The following is a 20,458-nucleotide window of genomic DNA, read 5'->3' as shown; positions in this document are numbered from 1 at the left end:
GCGATGACAAAAGGTGAAGGGTAGCTCACACAAGCAATAATTCCCATAGAACACAGTTTATGGTGATAAATATGGGTGTTGATTGTGTAGTTTTATCAGTATTTGTAGAACACCTTCCAGTTTAACATGACTTGGACACACGAATAATTAGATAGGTAGGATTTTCTCCTTGAAAGTGTTTAATATGGTTATGTATGTTTCTGTGTTTTTAGGAGACAAGAAGAATCAACAGGCAAAATCAGGTTTTTCAGGAATTCAAGAAGAGAACATCAAGGGCTCATAGTGTGATGGATGAAAAGTAATTCTCTATTTTGGGATAATTTCAACTGAATTTTGTTTTTAATGTAATTTTTAATGATACTGTATGGGCTTTGAAATGGTTTGGTAAAACAAAATGGTCATATGCTTTTATTGATGTTCATGTTTCTCTGAAAACCAAATAGCTAGCCCGAAAATTTTTGTTAAAAGGTGATATTTCATGTTTTATGATGAATTAGAAATTCTGTAAATCCGTCTGCTTATTTAAAGTGGTTGCCTATGTTTCAGACTACTTGACATCATTGATGCCTATGAAGGTCAAGTAAACACATTGCAGAGGGAACTGGATCAATCCAGGTAAATTCGATTTATTATCCAAAACTGTGTTCCACAGTAGATATGGCATGTGTGATATCTCCTAGATCACTTGTTGATAAAGGTAAAAATATCCTCTGCAAGCCTCGGATATTTATTATTTTTCCTTATCCTGACTCATGCATGCACTCCAGATGATCCAGGTCCCGGTCATCAAAACGCAACACAGAGAAGGATATACCCACTCCGAGTGTGTGTACCCGCATGAGTAGTTATACTTGGGGGAGAGACGTCATGTGCTCGCGTGAGTGCACTCTTGGATGGACTCATCAGCGGAAAATGTCTTGTATGCAGTCATCTTCCCCTTCCCCTCTCACAGACTCACACAGTCAGGATCGTCAGCGATCCATGAATTTGTCTTACTCTAGGAATAATGAAGATAAACATCATTGTGATTTGTCACTGGAGGAAGCCTTATTTTCGGACTCTGAAGTCACATCATGGATCACAGATGGTTTAAATCTGGTTTCCCTATCTAAGGATATGAACAAGCTCAACATGTACAAGATGAAGAATGACGACATTGATACGTTAACATTCCCACCGATAGCTTCTGTATCTACGATTCCTAAGACTTTGTCTACAGCATTCAAGTCAGCAACCAAGTTTCAACAGCAGCATGTGCCGCCTTTAAAATGCATGTCATTTCCCTCTTCATCACATGGAGCCATTCATCAGAGTGCCTGATGTCGACAAAGGTTATAAAGTCATCAACTCAGCTCGCAGCAAATTTTAGAAGGTGGAAGACAGGAGAATGGCGCAACTTGAGACTACTACGAGGTGAACTTTCTTTGGATTAGCTCGATCTAAAGCCATCAATGAGAGTCTCATCGCAAAGTTTAGCAACCCAGTAAATGAGGAAGAAAGGATGATCCTGTTGGCACTTGTTACACAGAGGAAGGATCATCAGTTTATGTCTGAACATCTAGCTTCTACCACTGCGGGGATTAATCTACTTCAGAGACAAGGGCTCCTGTCGGCCATGTCATGGAGGCAGAACTTCACAAAGCCATTGTATCAAGTCCAATGGTCTGCACCTACAGTATTCGATGGAAGGATTGAAGGGGTAGCAAGATCGATTACTCAAGATTCAAATGAAGTTATGATGATAAAATCCACTGACACTTTGACTTCTGTCCTTAAACAGACAAATCAGCGTTACACTAGCAAGGCCAAGTTTTCCAGGGTTCAAAGAGTGAGTGACAAGAAATTCAACGATCGACGGGAGAAATCGTCTTCTTCCTTTCGTCGCCCATAGGGAGGAAATAAACGATCTCAGACGTCAGGAAGATCGTCTAGGGGTGATGGAGGGAATAAACGTAGAAGATCAGGTTTGGAACAACGGGAGTCTTCCACCCCAGCCGTTCCCGTACAACCGGCTCAAGTGGGTGGACGTCTTCAACGCTATTCCGAAAATTGGGGAATCCTCAATGATGAATATGTCCTGAATATTCTACGAGACGGCTACAAGATTCCGCTGGAGGATACACCACCACTCACAAAACTACCAACTCCCATCATCTATGCATACAATCAACTAGACAAGCTGACCGATGCTATATCAACACTGTTGCAGAAGGGAGCAGTAGAAGTAATACAGCCTCGGATTTTACTCCCCAATTTTCTTAGTACCGAAGAAGAATTCCAGAGAGAAATTAAGTCTCATTTACAACATGAAGGAATTCAACAAAACGTTTCTACAGAAGCCGGAACATTTCAAGATGGTACATCTTCCTCATCAAACCAGCAGACTGTCTAGCCAGCATAGATCCACAAGATGCATACCTGCATATCCCGATACATCGGGAATCCAGGAAATATCTACATTTCCTTTTCAACAACCAGCATTACCAATGAACAGCCCTACCGTTTGGAATATCATCGGCCCCATGGTTATTTACACGGATAACCAAACCCATTGTCAGTTATCTGCACCTCAGGGGTGCTATTCAGTGTGTTTTATCTGGACGACGGTATACAAGCACATCAATGGAAAAGTCAACTCAGACTACAATTAGACTTCACAATCAACCTACTAACACAATTAGGTTGATTAGTGAATCACTGTCGGAACTGGAACCTCAACAAGATATCAAATTCCTCGGGATTCGTTTCATCACTACGTTGAATCAGATTCTAGTTCCGGAGGACCAGTGGGTCAAGATTCAAGAAATGATAATGAAAGCTCTACTGTCTCTGTTAACACTTCGGCAATGGCAGTGTCTACTAGGCCTCCTCACGTCAGCACAAGATATGACCATAAGAGGAAGACTGCAATTGCATCCCTTACAATGATTCTTGAATCTTCATCTCAACAACAGAGGACAGATTCCGCTCCCAGACAGCCTGAAGCCTTTTCTGATGTGGTGGACTCGCGGATCGAATGTCTGCATAGGAACCTAAATGTTAGAGCCGGTATTCAACAACCACCTCTATGCAGACGCATCTCTACAAGGATGGGGAGCTCATCTAGGAAACGAGTTAGCAGCAGGAATCTGGAACGAAGAGGAACAGGCTCTTCACATCAACCAGCTGGAAATTAAAGCGGTCATTCATGCCATCCACCACTGGTCAACAGCATTGAGAGACAAGTTAATAATGATCCACACGGAGAACTCAACAGTAGCGTTTTACATGAACAAACGCTAAGGGTCAACAAAATCACTGTCTCCACTACGTCTAACTCTTCAACTGTTCAACTTAGTCGACAGTCTGAATCTTCAAGTAAAAGCATGTCACATACCAGGAGCCTGCAACATCATGGCAGATGAGGAAATTCAGCAAGAGCAGCAAAAGCAGTTACCTTAGCCTTATGGAAATCCGTTCGCACACTTCATGACAACACAGGGATTTTCGGCGAGCAAGGCAATTCATCTTCAAATTCATTCTAAGGGTCTGAAAGGTTATACATTATCTGCATACTTAGCAGCTCTCAGCTCGGTCATCACCATGGGAACAGTGACCAAACTGACTAAAGTACCAGACCTTATTGCCTTACTGTGTTCTTTCGCGTTGGAAGATCAACAACACAGATTTGAAGCTCCAACGTGGGACCTAAATGTTGTACTCCATCATCTCACAAGTGATGCACTTGACCACTTGATCATACTTCAATTGAAATGTTGACCCAAAAGATGCTATTTTTACTTGCCCTGGCTACAGCATCAAGAATGTCAGAAATTCATGTTCTAGACTTTAATCCAATGAAGTTTGATGCAAGTCATCATGAAACAACTCATTTAGGTCTAAGATGGGATTTCATAGCAAAGAATTAACTGCGGGGTCAACCGGATAGACTGTTCCATATACCGTCTTTGTCTTCAATCTTAGGACCTCACGATATACAAGATTTATCATTTTGTCCAGTGAGAGCATTGCAAATATACATTGCACGTACCAAGCCTAGAAGAAAACAGTTCAAGCGCCCATTTATCCTTATATCTACTGAGACACCCATGGAAGTATCCCACAACACTCTCTCAGTGTGGATCAGAGCTGTTATACTTACAGCATATAAAGCAGCAGGATTAGATCCTCCGCGAGCCTCTAACCCACATGAAGTCTACACTACCTCTACACTAGAACTGCATGATAATTGCTTGCTATCTACTATTATGGAAGGCTGTTTTGGGAAGTCAAATACAGTATCCGCCAACCATTACCTGTGAGACATAGCCACGGAGGACGTCACTGGCATTCATCAGTTTGGACCACTTAACTAACAGTTCCCCGACAACTCTGACTTAACTCACCCGATTTATCACGTGTCTTGTGGAAGCCAGATGCTCTGAGTATTTTAGTGGAAAGTCTGTGTGCACATCTTGAACAGACTAGCATAAGCGATTATGACCTTGTATTCATTATGAAGATATTTGAACATGAAGGAAGGTCGCAACTAGTTTTGATTGTGATATTGTGATATTTAGATGCATCAGAAACTAACAGGACACTAGCTATATTAGTGTCATCACGTACCAGTCAACAAAGCCCTTTTTCCACTGGATGTGATTTCCCCCAAAATCTACAACGAATATGAGAAGAATAAGACTGAATAATCACCGTTACAAGTTTCCTTTAGGGAGGGAAAGTATTGGACGTAATTTCGAACAGACTGTAGAATACAGCATTGCCTTACCCACCACCGTTTCCATCGGATTCTGTAAGCAATTAAGCATGAGTCAGGATAAGAAAAGATATGTAATTTTCTGGATAAAATTGATATTTTATACTTATCCTGACTTATGGCTAAAGCCCTCCCATCTGCCCCTCACAGACTAGCTGAATTCTTGTATTCTCGTGTCGGGTGATTATAGGAGAGAGGAAAGTACAGCTGACCATGTGCATGAACAAAGGAGGTAATACATGGGTGAGTGTGAATTTATGTCCCCTTCGTTCAGAAGGGAACTTCAAGGGATTTCAGGTGTTCTACTACCTTCGCCAGGAAGAGGAGATAAGCAATTAAGCATGAGTCAGGATATGATTACACAATGCCATTTAGAAAGTGGTCAAATGCAACGTATGTCATATTTGGGATTTCACTTTCTTAGTAAAGTACAAATTCTAGTACTTTTTCGGTTGAGTCCCATCCGGGATTCGAACCCGCACCCTCAGAGTCAGGCACTTAATCGCCAGCACACAAAGTCAGCAGCCTAGCCCGCTCAGCCACTTCCACAAGGCGGTGGATGAGCGGGCTAGGCACCTGACTCAACCGGAAAAGTACTAGAATTTGTACTTTACTAAGAAAGTGAAATCCCAAATATGACATATGTTGCGTGAGTCAGGATAAGTATAAAATATTAATTTTATTCAGGAAATTACATACTTTATCAACTTGTGTTGATATCTTTGATATCAGTAGACACTTGATTGAGATTCTCTGTATGTTGTAACAATTAGATCACTGCCTCCTATGCAAGGATCTGATGAACCCTCCATTGCAGGTCATCAGGTTAGCCAACTGGTCTGCTCTTCAGTACCCACCTCTATGTTCTTGCTATGTCTGAATAGAAACTAATGTGATTTATTTTATTTCTGTACCAAGAAACAAACAATAAATGGCACTCTTGAATAAGACATTATAAACCTACTGCCATGGGTATTTTACATACCTTGTGGTATCTGAGTAAAAGATGAGGATCTTGTTGAGTGAGTGGGGTTTTACGCCGCTTTGAAGGCGCCGCTAGTGTACCCATGTGAAGATCGAACCCAGGCCTTTGATGTGATGAGCAAACACATTAACCATTAGGCTACCCCAATGCTACCCATATGTTGTAGCATTGGGTGTCAACTTGTTATGTTTGTTGTTTCTTCACCATCTCAGTTGTCATGGCACCTGACCCGTGAAGATTCAGTTATTTGCAGACCACTGTCATATACCTGGAATATTGTTGAGTGCAGCATAAAAACTGAACTCACTCACTCATTGTTGTGTCACCATTTTTATGTAATGCCATACCACAGATTGGCTTACTTACCCTTATCAACTGTACTACGGCATGAAATCAGACGCTGAATGTGATAAATATCATGATTATGAAAATAATTATTCAATTATTTGAGCACTGTTTAATAGGGCTTGTTTCCTTATCATTACCAGTTCATATCACTGGGATATCGGTTGTTGGATTCAGATGTATTGTTTGAGTACAGTGATGTCAATTTAGGGTGCTGTGTCTGGCCTTAGTACTGGAATTCTTCTTTCCCTCAGATCTGGTTTACCATTCGGTGCTGAAGACAGTGAAGAGTCCTACCTTTCTCATCACCCCAACCCTTCACAGAATGTAAAAGGAATCATAAAGGTTAGTCCGAAACTGGGATTGTACTAGATAATCAAGTGCATCATTCATTCAAAACCGAATGTGATTTGCTGGTGGTGGAATCCATGTGAGTTTCCTCCCCTTGTTAATAGAAACCAAAGTGGGTGAGTTCAAACCCTGAACAACCTAAAAATAACAACAGATGATATCTACAGAATATTACAAAGTATTCCTCCAACACAACTGTTACTTCTTTTGCATGAGTTTCAGTGAAAATACGTGCACGTTTGTATTGAAAAAGACAAGATGAACCCAAATGTTAAATGGCCAGTGTGTAACCATCACAACCCATACACTCAATCCCATTCTTTTGTTTGGCTTTAAATTTCCCAACCTTTATTTATGATTCCAAACACACTATCTTGGTGTCAGTCACTTCCTGAGCATGCTGAATGCCAATGCATTAGAGTTACCTCCCTTTATTCATTTGCGTCATGTCTTACAGTCATATGAGAAGCGTATCCAGTTGTTGCAGAAGAAGGTGAAGCGGCTGGAGGAGGAGAAGGAGCTGATGAAGCTGGATGTGGGCAGCAAGTATGTTGCTATAGTTACAGTGTATAACAACACAACAGGGTCACATCTAAGTACAGAATTCTACTTGATTTAGTGTCTCTCTTTACATTAATTTTTCATCACATAACAAATGTATTACTTTACATCATGTGAACAACAGAATCAAGTGCCTTCAAGGAACAGTCAGGAAGTATACTGAAGAGCAAAAGATCTGCAAGTTTCCTAAAAATGAAATCTCATGAAAGTAAGCATGCTTATGTTTATGCCTTCTATTTAAAAACCTGAGAGAAAAGCATTTCTTTTCCTAGTCAGTATACTATTTTAATAACCTGCTTGAAATGGGGAATTATGGACTGTCTGTTCTTTGTGAATGAATGAGCCAATGGTTCAACACTATTCATTCACTAGGAAGGATAATCTGTAATTTCTGGGATTGGAACTTGTTAGTTGTTTTCAAAATGTTCACAGTTCTTTTAACCAATAAGTGGTAGCACTGAATAGTATTATATTAATGTCTTAGGCAGTTTATAGTGTCTAGAAATAGATGATGGTCTTTGTGATTGCTGAGTGAGCATGCTTCTAGCCATAAGTATGATATTTGGATGATTGTCTTCCAATGTACTTTGATGATATTGACCATTTTGGTCAGTGTCATTCACTGGTCTTTTAAAAGACAGAAATGGTGTAGCTGAATTATTTCTTTGTTGTAAATCTATATTCACTCACTCACTCTATTTGCTGAGTTAATGTCTTAATTAATGTCACTTGATTTATGTTGTATGTATGACATTGTATTTTAGGCCAGAAGTGAAGGATTACAGACTCGCTACACAAAGAGTTAAGAAGCTGGAAAAACTCCTGGCCACACACAACATCAGGTATAATTTGATGAAGAAAGCGTTTATTGATATAGCACTTGAGATAGGCTAATAGGGGATTAAAAAGTCTTCTCTTATGTACAAGTGATAATCTAAAAGTTTTCTTACCCTCACAATTTTGTCTATTTTGTTTATGCAATGTTTTTGCCTACCATTCAGTTATCTAATGAAAGAAACTTATAAACCAATCAAAGATCTTTTCCATATACAAGTAATGCAATGTTGTGTACTCCTAAGGAAGCTAGAAATGAATTAAAATGCACACTGATCCAGTAAAAGCTCTGTGACAAGCATCTCCAAGTGTGAATCAAGTACTGTGAGGTGTAGATCTATCTCTTACTGACTAACAGCTCCCTTGTCCAAAACAGAGATGCTTCCAAATCATAAAGATAAAGAAACTGTCTCATGAGGAATCAACATATATCTTTTGTTATCATTTCCATTGATTGTGAATTGTTGGAGAAGCCTTCACTCATCAATCAAAGAAGCACCATCTACACATGGAGTATTGATGTGTGGTATGACGTCTGATGCTTCAGCTATGGCAGTTTTTGACTGCAGTTCAAGGTGTATTTGGTAAGTCAGCACTGTAGGTTATAGATCTGCAGTGACTTAATAATGATAATTGTTGACATCTGTTACCTAGTGTCCCTGGAGAGAAGAGCAACAAAGATCCTTTTAGACTCAAGAGGAAATACAGCACCAGGGTTGAAGATTTAGATTATCTCCCCTTGGACTTCTGTCAGCAATATCTCAGGGTAGGCATATCTGTCTGTTTTTGTGTTTGTTGTTTAATACTGTACTGGGCAATATTCCAGCTGTATCGAGACTGTCTGAATAATTGAATCTGGACCAGTCAATCCAGTGATGCACGTCATTAGCTAAGATCTTCAAGTTGGGATCTGATGACATGTCAGCAAGCCTGATCTCTCCATTCTGTTTGTCACCTCATACAACAAGCATGGTTTGCTGAAGACATAATGAAAATGGAATTTCCTTTTCCTTGAGATATCAAAAATGTAGTTAGGACATTAACTTTGAACACTTCACTAATAATACATATTTTTATCCCCGCTGCATGTAAGCTGGAAAAACTCCTGGCCACACACAACATCAGGTATAATTTGATGAAGAAAGCGTTTATTGATATAGCACTTGAGATAGGCTAATAGGGGATTAAAAAGTCTTCTCTTATGTACAAGTGATAATCTAAAAGTTTTCTTACCCTGACAATATTGTCTATCTTGTTTATGCAATGTATTTGCCTACCAATAGTCCTTCCGTAATCATTTTGTTTCCTGAGCATAACTCAGAAACCGTTCAATATTCTTAGACCAAACTTGATAGATATAGTAATCTCAGCTTATGGTTGTGCCTTTTGCTATTTTCAGAATTTTGGCATTTATATTTATTTTGTTTTTCCATGCAACATTTTGGTGTTAGTCTTATGGTGGGGTGGGCTTCGTTTCCTGAGCAGAACTCAAAAACCGTTCAATATTTTTCCGCAAAACTTGGTAGATATATCAATCAGAACCTAAAGTGGTGCCTTTTGCTATATACAGGTTTTTGTGATTTATTATTTTCTCGATTTCCATGGAAACGTTTCAGACATAGTCTCAAACGTGAGTGGTGTGTTCTGTTTCCGGAGTAGAACTCAAAAAACTTCTTAATATCTGTCAGTGTTACTTGGTAGATATGTGTGGCAGACCCCAAAGTGGTGCCTTTTGCTATTTACAAGTTTTCATGAGGTATTATTTTCTCGGTTCCATGAACACATTGCTTTCTCTTTCTTGTTTTCTCGAAAACCGTTTCATATCTTTCAAAAGATCTTGGCAGATATATGAGACAGATCTTGAAACGGTGACTTTTTTTTATTACAGATATATGGTATTTATATTTTTCATGAATTCCATGGAAACAATTCAGACTTGGTCTAAAAACAAAATAAGTAAAGGTCAGATGATTTGTCCTTTCAAAGATGTGGGGGCCGGGGGAATATGTCACCTTCTAATTAACAACTCCGCCATATAGCTGGAGTATTGTCGAGTCCGGCATAAAACTCAAGTCAATTTAATTGACAACAGTTGTAGGGAGATAACTCCAAAATTGTAACCATGGATATTGAAGAATAGCATGACATATATTTGCATATTTTGGAGCAATCTTTAGTATATATGATAAGCTACCCTTTGCCACACCATTCTTCCTTTATTGATTTGTTAAAGAAATGTACCACATTTACAATGTGATGATTAAAGTAATTTCTCTTTAAGGACATATCAGCAGAGCTTGGTATAGATGATATTGACAGAATAAGCGTGTGTATGCAAAGCATCAAGGAAGAAGTTAAAGAATGCAAGAAATATGAAGGGGTAATTATAAATGTTTGTCCAGTGTAACTAGCATGCATACATGTAAAGGTCCTATTTTCTCCTTCATTCCAAGATCAGATGTAACGTGTTCATTATTCACTTCCAATACTGGTGCTGTTTTACTTCAGCAAGTACTGACTCCCTGCATGTGTGACATGGACAACAGTTTATACCAACAATATAGGAAATTGTGCAGTCTTATGTAAATAATGGATATCTCCAACAATAGACATGATTCAATATTGACAATGTAACACGCACAAATATTTTCATATATGCATCTGCACTCTGTCCAGGTGACAAGAAGTCTTTATCTGGACAGAGTACACAGGATTCATTTATTTTGTATGTGGGATTGGGTGGGGGAGGGTCAACTTACTTTGTATATAATTTTTTGGGGTGTGGTGGGTGTGGTCATTTACATTGCACATGCTTTTCCATCAACAATGTTAAGTAACATTCATTCATTCATTCATTCATTCATTCATTCATTCATTCATTCATTCATTCATTCATTCACTCATTCATTATGGAATAATGGTCCCACTTTCTCTTCATTCATTTTTCCAGTATTTCAAACGTATTCACAACATTGTACAAGCTGTGGAACGAGGAAGCCAGGGTAGTCGAGGTCAGAGATCCAGCCCCAAGAACCACATGACGCTGACAGACAAAAGTCTGCAGCATGATATATTTGTTGTGGAGAGTTGGAGCCAAGATATTGCTTCTTTGCAGGTAAAGGGCAGGTGGTTTAGCTTGATAAGGTTATCATGAGCTTTGGAAATGTGAGTGTGGTGGTTGAGCTTGGATAAGGTTATCATGAGCTTTGGAAATTGTGGGTGTGGTGGTGAGCTTGGATGAGGTTATCATGAGCTTTGGAAATGTGGGTGTGGTGGTTGAGCTTGGATAAGGTTATCATGAGCTTTGGAAATTGTGGGTGTGGTGGTTGAGCTTGGATGAGGTTATCATGAGCTTTGGAAATGTGGGTGTGGTGGTTGAGCTTGGATAAGGTTATCATGAGCTTTGGAAATTGTGGGTGTGGTGGTTGAGCTTGGATGAGGTTATCATGAGCTTTGGAAATTGTGGGTGTGGTGGTTGAGCTTGGATGATGTTATCATGAGCTTTGGAAATTGTGGGTGTGGTGGTTGAGCTTGGATGATGTTATCATGAGCTTTGGAAATTGTGGGTGTGGTGGTTGAGCTTGGATGATGTTATCATGAGCTTTGGAAATTGTGGGTGTGGTGGTAGTTTTGTGATTTAATGATCTGGATGTGGTAATGACAGTGATAGTACAGTGTAGTTTGGCCTGGTGTGTTAAGTTATAATGTGGTTGCATTGTAAGTCGTCATGAGAGGGTTATGGGTTCATGTATCCTTGATGTTTGTTTATGTTCCCTGAGCCCGAAGGGGAACAGACAAACATTGGGGATACATCAACCTTTGGGCCCGAAGGAACCAATCAACACTGTATTTATTTTACCGAACATTTCAATGTTAATTTTGAACTGTTTGAAGCTTGGGTATTTGATTGCGCACTTCAACCAACCCTTGTGAATAAAACAATTCGAATCTTGCATCTTGTTTTTCCCACATGTATAGTCTTAGCAAAGTCTCTGTGGTATAATTCCCCTTGTTAATATGCACAGGAACTCCATTTGAACGTTCTTTCAAAATATATTTATTGGAATGGGCGTCAAATCTTTTCGTAACCATTGCTAGATTTTGCAGATGACACAAGATTTAGAGTTATCTCCCTACCATCAATTTCCTTTCACAGTACATCGGTAATTTCCGTGCATTATGTATGATTCAATGTTATTCGAGATAAAGAAGTACTACCATGAAATATCGAATGAGTTACCACTGGCGGTGGGGTACATTGGAATGCACCTCACTTGTATGTGGGGTACATTGAAAATAATAGAAGAGCGCTTAGCCAATCCAAATATGACATTTATGTGTGAAGTAAGATGAGATGTAATGGAGGTGTGGTGTGATGGAGTTTCTTTTGGTGTCATGTGTCAAGTGATGGTTTTGTATGATGTGATTTTGTATTTTAGTGATGTGGCATGATGTGATTGTGTCTGTGGTTTGTATGATTTAATGTGGCGGCAACGTTGTGATGTGATGAGACAGTGGTTATGGTTTTGAGTGATATTGTGATGACTATAGTGTGGCGTGTATGATATGGTGGTATTGTTAAAGGTCACATGCAACGTAAAACACAACTTTGCAGATTCTGGTACCTTTCGGTATGCACTTACCGAAACAAATCATAAAAAATGCCAATTCAACCTATAAAGTTGAAAAAAACACGATGAAAAAAAAGCCTGCGAAATCCGAGTTCAAACGTGTCACTAAATTCCCCCCAGTGCTGGGGGGAAAACTGGTTTCAACAGCTTGCTGCGCTGCATCCATAACGCATGCCCAGTGAATAGGTTCGCAGAGCTTGAAACAGTATGCATGCCCAGAGTCTGAGGTCGTGAGCAGTAGTCTAATCTTGGTTGTGTACACAAACAAGTAAATAATCTACTCGTTACGTAAAACAACTTGTTGATTGTGGTAAGCAGTCACCTATATGTCTGCCTGTCTGCTAAAGACAAAAAGCAATACACAGCTTGAATCATTGGCCACATGCAATTTGAACTTAACACCTATCAGACTTTACGACATAAAGAAAATAAGTTGATTTATGACTCGTGCACCCGAGTCCCATGTCTGCCACATTATGTAATTAGGCATGTGTGATACACATGACATGTTTTTATGTCTGTGGGTTGCAAACAAACTACATTCATTTTTTTCGGATGACTGGATCTGACGGAAACTGGTGCAAACTCTTGTCAGTTTCAAGTCCTGCTTTGTACTTGGACGAATGACAGATTCCAGCCACACAATGGTTTACCATCTCTACTGACATGATTTTTTATTGAATCGAGCGCAAATTCAGAGAACATGTATTTTCTAAACCCAACATCTCTATATACATTCTTCATGGATAACGACTTCTTTTCGTGTATATGATTTTGTTTGACAACAGTATGTGAATCCATACTGAAACGACACATCAAGTACACAAAAAGAAGTTGTTATCCATAAAGAATCTTACTTTCTTGTGACTGGCTATACTTCTAAAATGCCCATCAAACAGATCACCTTTCTGTACACACAATGAACCCTCAGCATATCAGCAAATGAAACAGCCAATCGGAAGCTGTCGTTACACTTGAGTGCATATCCACCAGCTATGACTGGGTTCAGTCTCCCGAGGGCTTCATTTCGGGGGAAGTAAGCCCAAGTACAAAATATTGCACTTTTGAATAGCGATTGTACGCTTATAATTGTGTTTATTTGTTTTTTTAAAAGCAGCAATGTATATTATATGTCATGAATAAGTGATAAATGTGTTTTAATTATGTTTGATTTTTTGGTTGCTTGTTACCTTTAAGTATGACTGTATGATGTGATGTGGTGATGTTGGGGAGTGATGTGTTTGTGTGATGTGGTGACTCTTGTGAGATGTATTGATGTGGTACAGTAAAAGAAGACAGAAATGTCATGCCATCACTTTCCTAACCTTCAATCATCAAATCTATAACAACCACTGCACAGTGTACAGAGAGATGTGGTGTGGTGGGATAGCCTTGTGGTTAAAGTGTTCACTTGTCACATCGACGACCCAGATGCGATTCTCCACATGGGTTCAATGTGTGAAGCCCATTTTGGGTGTCTCCCACAGTGATGTTGCTGGAATATTGCTGTTGTAAAAGGGGCATAAAACCCAACTCACTCTCTGGCTCACTCACTCCAGAGACATGTAGACCGACACGTGTATCTCTCCAACAGGAGCTCCAGTTGACCATCAACTCATTGCTGGATAGACTTGCTCCATGGGCAAAGATTCATTTCACCGGAGGTCATAGTGTTGAAGAAATAATCGAGACACTGGAAAATGTCACTGCCCAGGAGGGCTCCAGTGCTAGGAGAGTAAGTGTCTGCATTTGACAACTTGAGCTTTCACAAGAATTCACAAGGTAGTATAAGATACAGAATACCTTTAATAACAAGAGCCACATACAGATTTCAGCTTACATGAAAGACCAGACTCTAAAACATGTCCCCTGTCAGTAGATTTTAGTGTAGATATATACACACTTGGATGAGTTTAAGATGATTTGGGGATACTCTAGATAAGGGTTTCAATAAACAATGCTAAATGGCTAGAGAAGATGGTTCTGTTGAAGACTCTCCACAAAGCACTAATAACTAAATGTCCATTTTTAATGCGCCTTTCCCATGTACAAGGCACATGCTCCAAGCAGTGAAAGCACTCTCATTGCAACTGCTGTAAAGGTCTGTTTGTATATCGAAGTTGTGAAAAACATTACACTAGGATGATGTATGCCATGAAGCCAGACTGTTAATCAAAATTTCATTTTTTCCTTCATTTTTTCAGGATGGTCAAGAGCACCCTTCAAGGGCTGAAATGGAAAATATTGTTGAACACTTCATGACACTGTTTGATGTTCCAACCGTGGCTGGTGTCTTCCCCAGAATGACAGAACTCTACACAAAGCTTGGCGAGGTCCATAATGTCATGAACTCCTTGAGGAACATACTTTCTCTAAGTGAGAATCTCTTGTTTCTTAAGTCTGATAACTGTGTTTTCAGATTTCATTTTTGGAGAGTAGTACAGAAACGCTTTATTTGTTGGTTTATGGCTGTTTTGGACAATATTGTAATGAGGCTGAAAAGAATCTTTAAGCTTCTATTTTGTAAAGAAAAGGCTTTAAATGTAAATGTTTTGACACAGTACAAATTACAACAACTTCTTGCAAGTACATGTTCTTAAGCAGCATTTAGTGATATGCTTGTTGTTTTTCTTCTGGGTGTATTTGTGACCCTTCTTCTGAATTTAATGAGAGGGCTGTTTAGAGAAGGAAGTATGGACTGATTTGGTTTGGCTCATTTCAATGCCGTCTTTCACCCAGATGAACGAATGCTGAATGCAACTCCACAAAACACAGGAACACCTGTCTTCCTGATGAGGTTGAAGTGCTTTTCAACAATAGAACTTAAGAATATACTCCAAATTTAACGACCTGAGTCATAGTATCTTTGTGTTGAGAATTTTGTGTCTTACCTCATCAGTCAGTCAGTCTCATGTTACTAGGCTGTGTGTCTGTACTGCACGATTCAGCATACTGTAAAGACTAGTAGTAAAGAAAAACTAATTGGAACAATGTTAATGTTCAGTGGAAAATTTATGATCCCACTTTTCCTGTATCAGTGGAGTATCAGGTAGAGTCTGTTCACTAATTGATAGTTTTATCAACAAAACCCAGGTAACCTCTGCAAAGCCACCACATACGGTGGAGAATGGTTGGCTTGTTGCACTGAAGAAGTTTGATTCCCCACATGGGTACAATGATTGAAGCCCATTTCTGGTGTCCCCTGTTGGGATATTGCTGGAATATTGCTTAAAGAAGCATTAAACATATCTTACCCACCCACCCACCCACTCACTCACTCCACCCCCATCATGTGTGTGCTAAGTTCAGTCATCTCCATAATATGTTGCAGGGAAACTCCTGTGATAAAATATCCCATACATATTTGTGTTATCTCCCCTTACCGGATATACTGAACTGTAACTAACTTGATACATATTCTTAGGTAACATGTATAAATTGCTATAATGACGTAGTAGGAAGCTGGTGGTAACCATGGTTACCACAACCATATCAGGCTGAACAGCAGTGGTAAACCCATGTTATCCAGACTTGTGGTTTCCATCACTTATTTTAGATTTTTTTCAACAAGTATATATTTTACATAATGTAAGATGAATCTTCATTTTTCAGTTATTTCAGTAGCATAAACTGCTGCACGAAAAGAACAAAAAATAGCTTGGAAACAACAAGTAATAAGTCACAATTATCCCTCACAGAAAATCCCTATCAAACTTTGAGTAGTATATAGTTGGATTGGGAAGGGCACATTGGTAAGGTGCATCTGGCATACATGCACAGACGTTACAGTTGAAGGTACAGTCAGGCCGCGTTAGTCCGGACCCCGACAATCCGATTCCCGCGATATCCAAACAATAGCTAGCTGTAACCAATCTTGTTTACTATGTAAACTCATTACCTGGACATCGGATATGTTTTGTGATTGGCTATGATCATTTGACAGACAGATGCAATCACGTGGTTGACACGTGATCTTACTTCGTAACAATGCTGCAAGTCACAAGTATGCCAATGTCAAACTGACCAACGTGAAAGTTGATTTCTTGCCCCCAAACACCACATCGCACATTCAGCCAACTTGTATACGTTCGTATGTTTTTGTATTGCCATGTCAAAGGGAAGTAACCCTACTGTAGTTGTGTTCATAAAAGTTCGTTTCAGTAGTCTGTACGTTTCACTATCCGAACGTTTTTGATGAAAAACAGAAGTGTTCGGATTAACGCGGCCTGACTGTATTCAAATAAGGACGTCTAGAACAGCTTGAATTAAAGCTTCAACAGGTAGCTCTGGTACTCGGTTAGAATTGACCCAAAGTAGGACCTGGATATGCCCAGGACTACCCGAACCCGATTAGTCATGTGACATTTTTTTAAGGAGAGGAATACATAAACTCCATGGATGCACAACAAAGTTGCACTTATCTTAACCTTTGTGTTTGAATACAGATAAGCCTCATGTGACTGCAGTGTATATTTAGTCAGATAATTATGTTTGTGTATCTACTTACTTTTTTGCCAGAGCTCCGGTAAATCGATTCCCTTTTGGATATTTTATACCCTTCTGTTGGCACCTTCAGCTGGTTCCCCAGGTTGGGTCAGGTAACAGGTGGAGTTAGCCATAAATGTTGACTTGTCCCTGCTCTCTTTAACATAGGCATTTCAATGTGAGACCTGTGTGAACTTGGAATTCCTGTAAATATGTAAAAACTGTGTAGGGTTTGTTTTCTGATTCTTTATAGATAGTAAAGTTATCTTTTTACATATCTGTTTCAATGGGGTTACTTTGTTGTTAAAGGATCCCGGGCAAGCCATGTTTGTAAGAACAGGCAGCTTAATGGATCATGTAGTTTGACTGTGTGACTTTGTTGATGGCAAGTGGTCAGACCTGGACTTCATGGATCATGACTTATAATATCACGCATTGGAAACCCAATCCTGACCAGATTGTTATTTCTGGCTGATGTCACACAGCAGGAATATTGTTGCATGTTGTGTTCAACAACAACAAAACATAACGTATGTTTTATTTGGGATTACACTTTCTTAGTGAAGTACAGATTATAGTACTTTCGTTTGGCTGAATCCCATCTGGGATTTGAACCCACACCCTCAGAGTCTGTCACATAACCCGCTCAGCCAGCATGGCAGTTTCCACAAAATTGAAAATCGACAACTGGTAGTCTTGACTACGGAATTTGTGTACCCCTCTGTTAAGTGTAAATTGGCACTGTTCCCATGGCTGAGAGCTATGATTGTAAGTGCCATTAGAATATGCATCTGACTTATAGGCTGGCAATGGAATGGAAGTAGATATATTTGGCTCAGTTCCTTTAACATCCACGAATGCATTCACTGTCAGCTTGGGTTGTATACTCCTCATGGAGCTGAGATCATGACCCTGATCCATAGACTGGGACTGTAGCCCCTTTAGTATTCTGTATTTTTGTGGATCTAGTGTCTTATAAAGATACGTTATGAGAACATCAGGCATCTACTGAAAGACTGTTATCCACATCTGTTTGTTTCTGTGGGTGTTCTTTTGATCATTTCTTGTCTTTGTCTAGTGTCTACTGAAAATGGTGTACATAACTAGCATTTGAGTTTCACATAAATATCTTTCCTTTGGGTGTGTAGTGGTGTAGGCTGCCTCATGTAAAAGAGTTTCCTTCTTCTGAGTTCAGTGATCAATTGGTAAAATGGGAATTCCATTTCTGGCATCTCTCTCCATAATATTACTGTGGGTCCTGTTCCACAATGCTCTCATAGCATAACAAGCTATCATAACTGTAGTGTTATGAATGGCTTAGTGCTACAAACACTTTGTGGGTCAGGTCCCAGCACTGTTGTTTAGTAGGGCTGCAACAATTTGGTTCGATTCACCATAAATCATATCTAACACCTTAGTTTCGATTTTCGATAACCATTATTGCTATTTCGATTCGATATTTGAATATCTATTTCTGTTATTTCCACTTATCTGACTTTTGAAATTTTTACCTTGTCTATTTGTGTTTATTATCTGGACTGAGATTCTGAAAGCACTCAGAATGAGTTTGACTTTTGAGATTTTTACATATGCACGTTTATGGCCATTGACATGGGGACAAGAAAGTGAAAACTGCTGTTCTGTGTTTAAACATCATGTTGTATTTGTTTGAAATAGGTTACATCATTGATATTCCTGATTTTCTTTTCAAATCTTTGAAATTTTTTTCCGTGTGATATTTTTTGTATTTTTTAAACTGAAACTAGTGTACATGAAATCTGATGTTATACTTGTCTGACGAACTGAATTGAAATGATCGAATCGAGGGTCCAGTATTGGAAATCAAATCAAATCGAGGTCTGGGTGAATCATTGCATCCCTGTTGTTTAGAACTGCATTATACCATTCTTACGATGCCTGTTCAGTGTACGTGTTGTTGTGTTGAAGGTGATGACAGTAAATCGTCAGCTGTAGTGGATTCTGTAGGGAGGCTGTGTCAGGCACACAACTCCACCACTGCCAAACAGCTCAAACAACTGCTGCAGACGGATGACCTTGACGGGTGAGGAGACCTATGGCTCACTGAGCCTCACACTGCTTTCTGCTGTATTTCAGAGTGGGTAGCATAGAAGTTAAAGTGTTTGCCCATCATGTGGAGGGCCTGGGTTTGGATTCCCACATGGGCACAATGTGTGCAGCCCATTTCTGGTGTCCCTTGCTCTCGCTTGGAAAACGCCCACCCGTGACGTGCCTGAGACAAAGCATGACATGGGCACTTATGTAATATCCTCTATGTAGTACCTGCTTCACTTCTCCTTGCTACAGACCCATTGAAATTCTGGGGTAGAATAGTCCTTCAACATCCCATGATTGCCGTAAAATGCGGCTATGCTTGTTGGAAGAGGTGACTAATGGGATTGGGTGGTCAGGCTTGCTGACTTGGTTGACACATGTCATCAGTTCCCAGTTGTGCAGATTGATGCTGATGCTGTTGATCACTGTATTGTCTAGTCCAGACTTGAATATTTACAGACCGCTGCCATACAGCGGGAATATTGCTGAGTGCAGCATAAAACTAAACTCACGCTCTCCCTCTTCCTGCTATATGACAACCATCCAACCTGACTCACTGATCTGCTCTGTCAGTGTTGTTGATAACAGCAGGGGTAAAAAGTTTGCTTGTTGTGTAATGTGCATTGTCATGTCAATATGGTACATTGACAGTTATATATAGGACATCTCTAAGTGCGTAATATCAAACACCTAGCAGTGAGTGTGATTATAAACCATGACGTGACAGATTAACTGGAAGGAAAATAAAGAAGCAAGTATTGTCTAGCTTGTTCTAAGTAATAGTATTTTGTGAGTCATGATCATGAGGTAGCAAATTCTGAGTGCCGAATGCTAAACATTACATTAAATTAAAGACTACGGAATAGGAGCTGGTGTCACTTCAGTTTGTTTGCTCACATTGCCTGATGTATCCATTCACAGAGTTATAAGACGTCTAGACGAACACAGGACGTTCTTCCCACCATTTCAGGAACTCACCAAGAAACTGCTCCAAATATTAGGTAAATATGTTAATATCTGTTCCTCTCATCAATATTCATTGAGAGCTTCCTAGATAAAGATCCATATGGACAATGTTACTTGACCCTGTGGCCATGATTTGTAATATGTGAAGGTTTCAGCACCATGCTCTTGATGTCTACAGTGAGTGGTGTTCCAAGTGAAACATGTTCTTGGGGCAAGGGAGGTAACTGACAATGGACGTCAAGTTTTCATCCTTGTTGAGTAATTTTTGAATTTCAGAGTTATGTAAGAATGAAGATTTTTATGGATATCAACTTCTTTATGAGAGAACACAACGTTTCGGAGTTAATGCTTACTCCTTCATCAGGTAAGCATTAACTCCGAAACGTTGTGTTCTCTCATAAAGAAGTTGATATCCATAAAAATCTTCATTCTTATGTATTTTCACTTCTAAATGACATTCAAAGACTTCAG

General features: G+C 39.5%; 1 protein-coding gene across 1 annotated transcript in view; it reads left to right on the top strand.

Annotated features, from left to right (window-relative positions):
- LOC137298085 (centrosomal protein of 70 kDa-like) overlaps nt 1–20,458 on the top strand; it is a 29,434-nt gene that overhangs the window by 5,682 nt on the left and 3,294 nt on the right. The window contains exons 7-18 of the mRNA XM_067830159.1: nt 213–298; nt 547–615; nt 6,341–6,431; nt 6,895–6,983; nt 7,763–7,840; nt 8,487–8,598; nt 10,114–10,212; nt 10,783–10,947; nt 14,058–14,198; nt 14,668–14,839; nt 18,896–19,010; nt 19,943–20,022. Of these exons, the coding sequence (XP_067686260.1) occupies nt 213–298; nt 547–615; nt 6,341–6,431; nt 6,895–6,983; nt 7,763–7,840; nt 8,487–8,598; nt 10,114–10,212; nt 10,783–10,947; nt 14,058–14,198; nt 14,668–14,839; nt 18,896–19,010; nt 19,943–20,022 (1,297 nt within the window). The remainder of the gene's footprint in view (nt 1–212; nt 299–546; nt 616–6,340; nt 6,432–6,894; nt 6,984–7,762; nt 7,841–8,486; nt 8,599–10,113; nt 10,213–10,782; nt 10,948–14,057; nt 14,199–14,667; nt 14,840–18,895; nt 19,011–19,942; nt 20,023–20,458) is intronic.

The sequence above is a fragment of the Haliotis asinina genome, chromosome 10 (genome assembly GCF_037392515.1).
Source record: "Haliotis asinina isolate JCU_RB_2024 chromosome 10, JCU_Hal_asi_v2, whole genome shotgun sequence".
Taxonomy (NCBI): domain Eukaryota; kingdom Metazoa; phylum Mollusca; class Gastropoda; order Lepetellida; family Haliotidae; genus Haliotis; species Haliotis asinina.
This window is presented reverse-complemented; position numbering and strand designations above follow the sequence as displayed.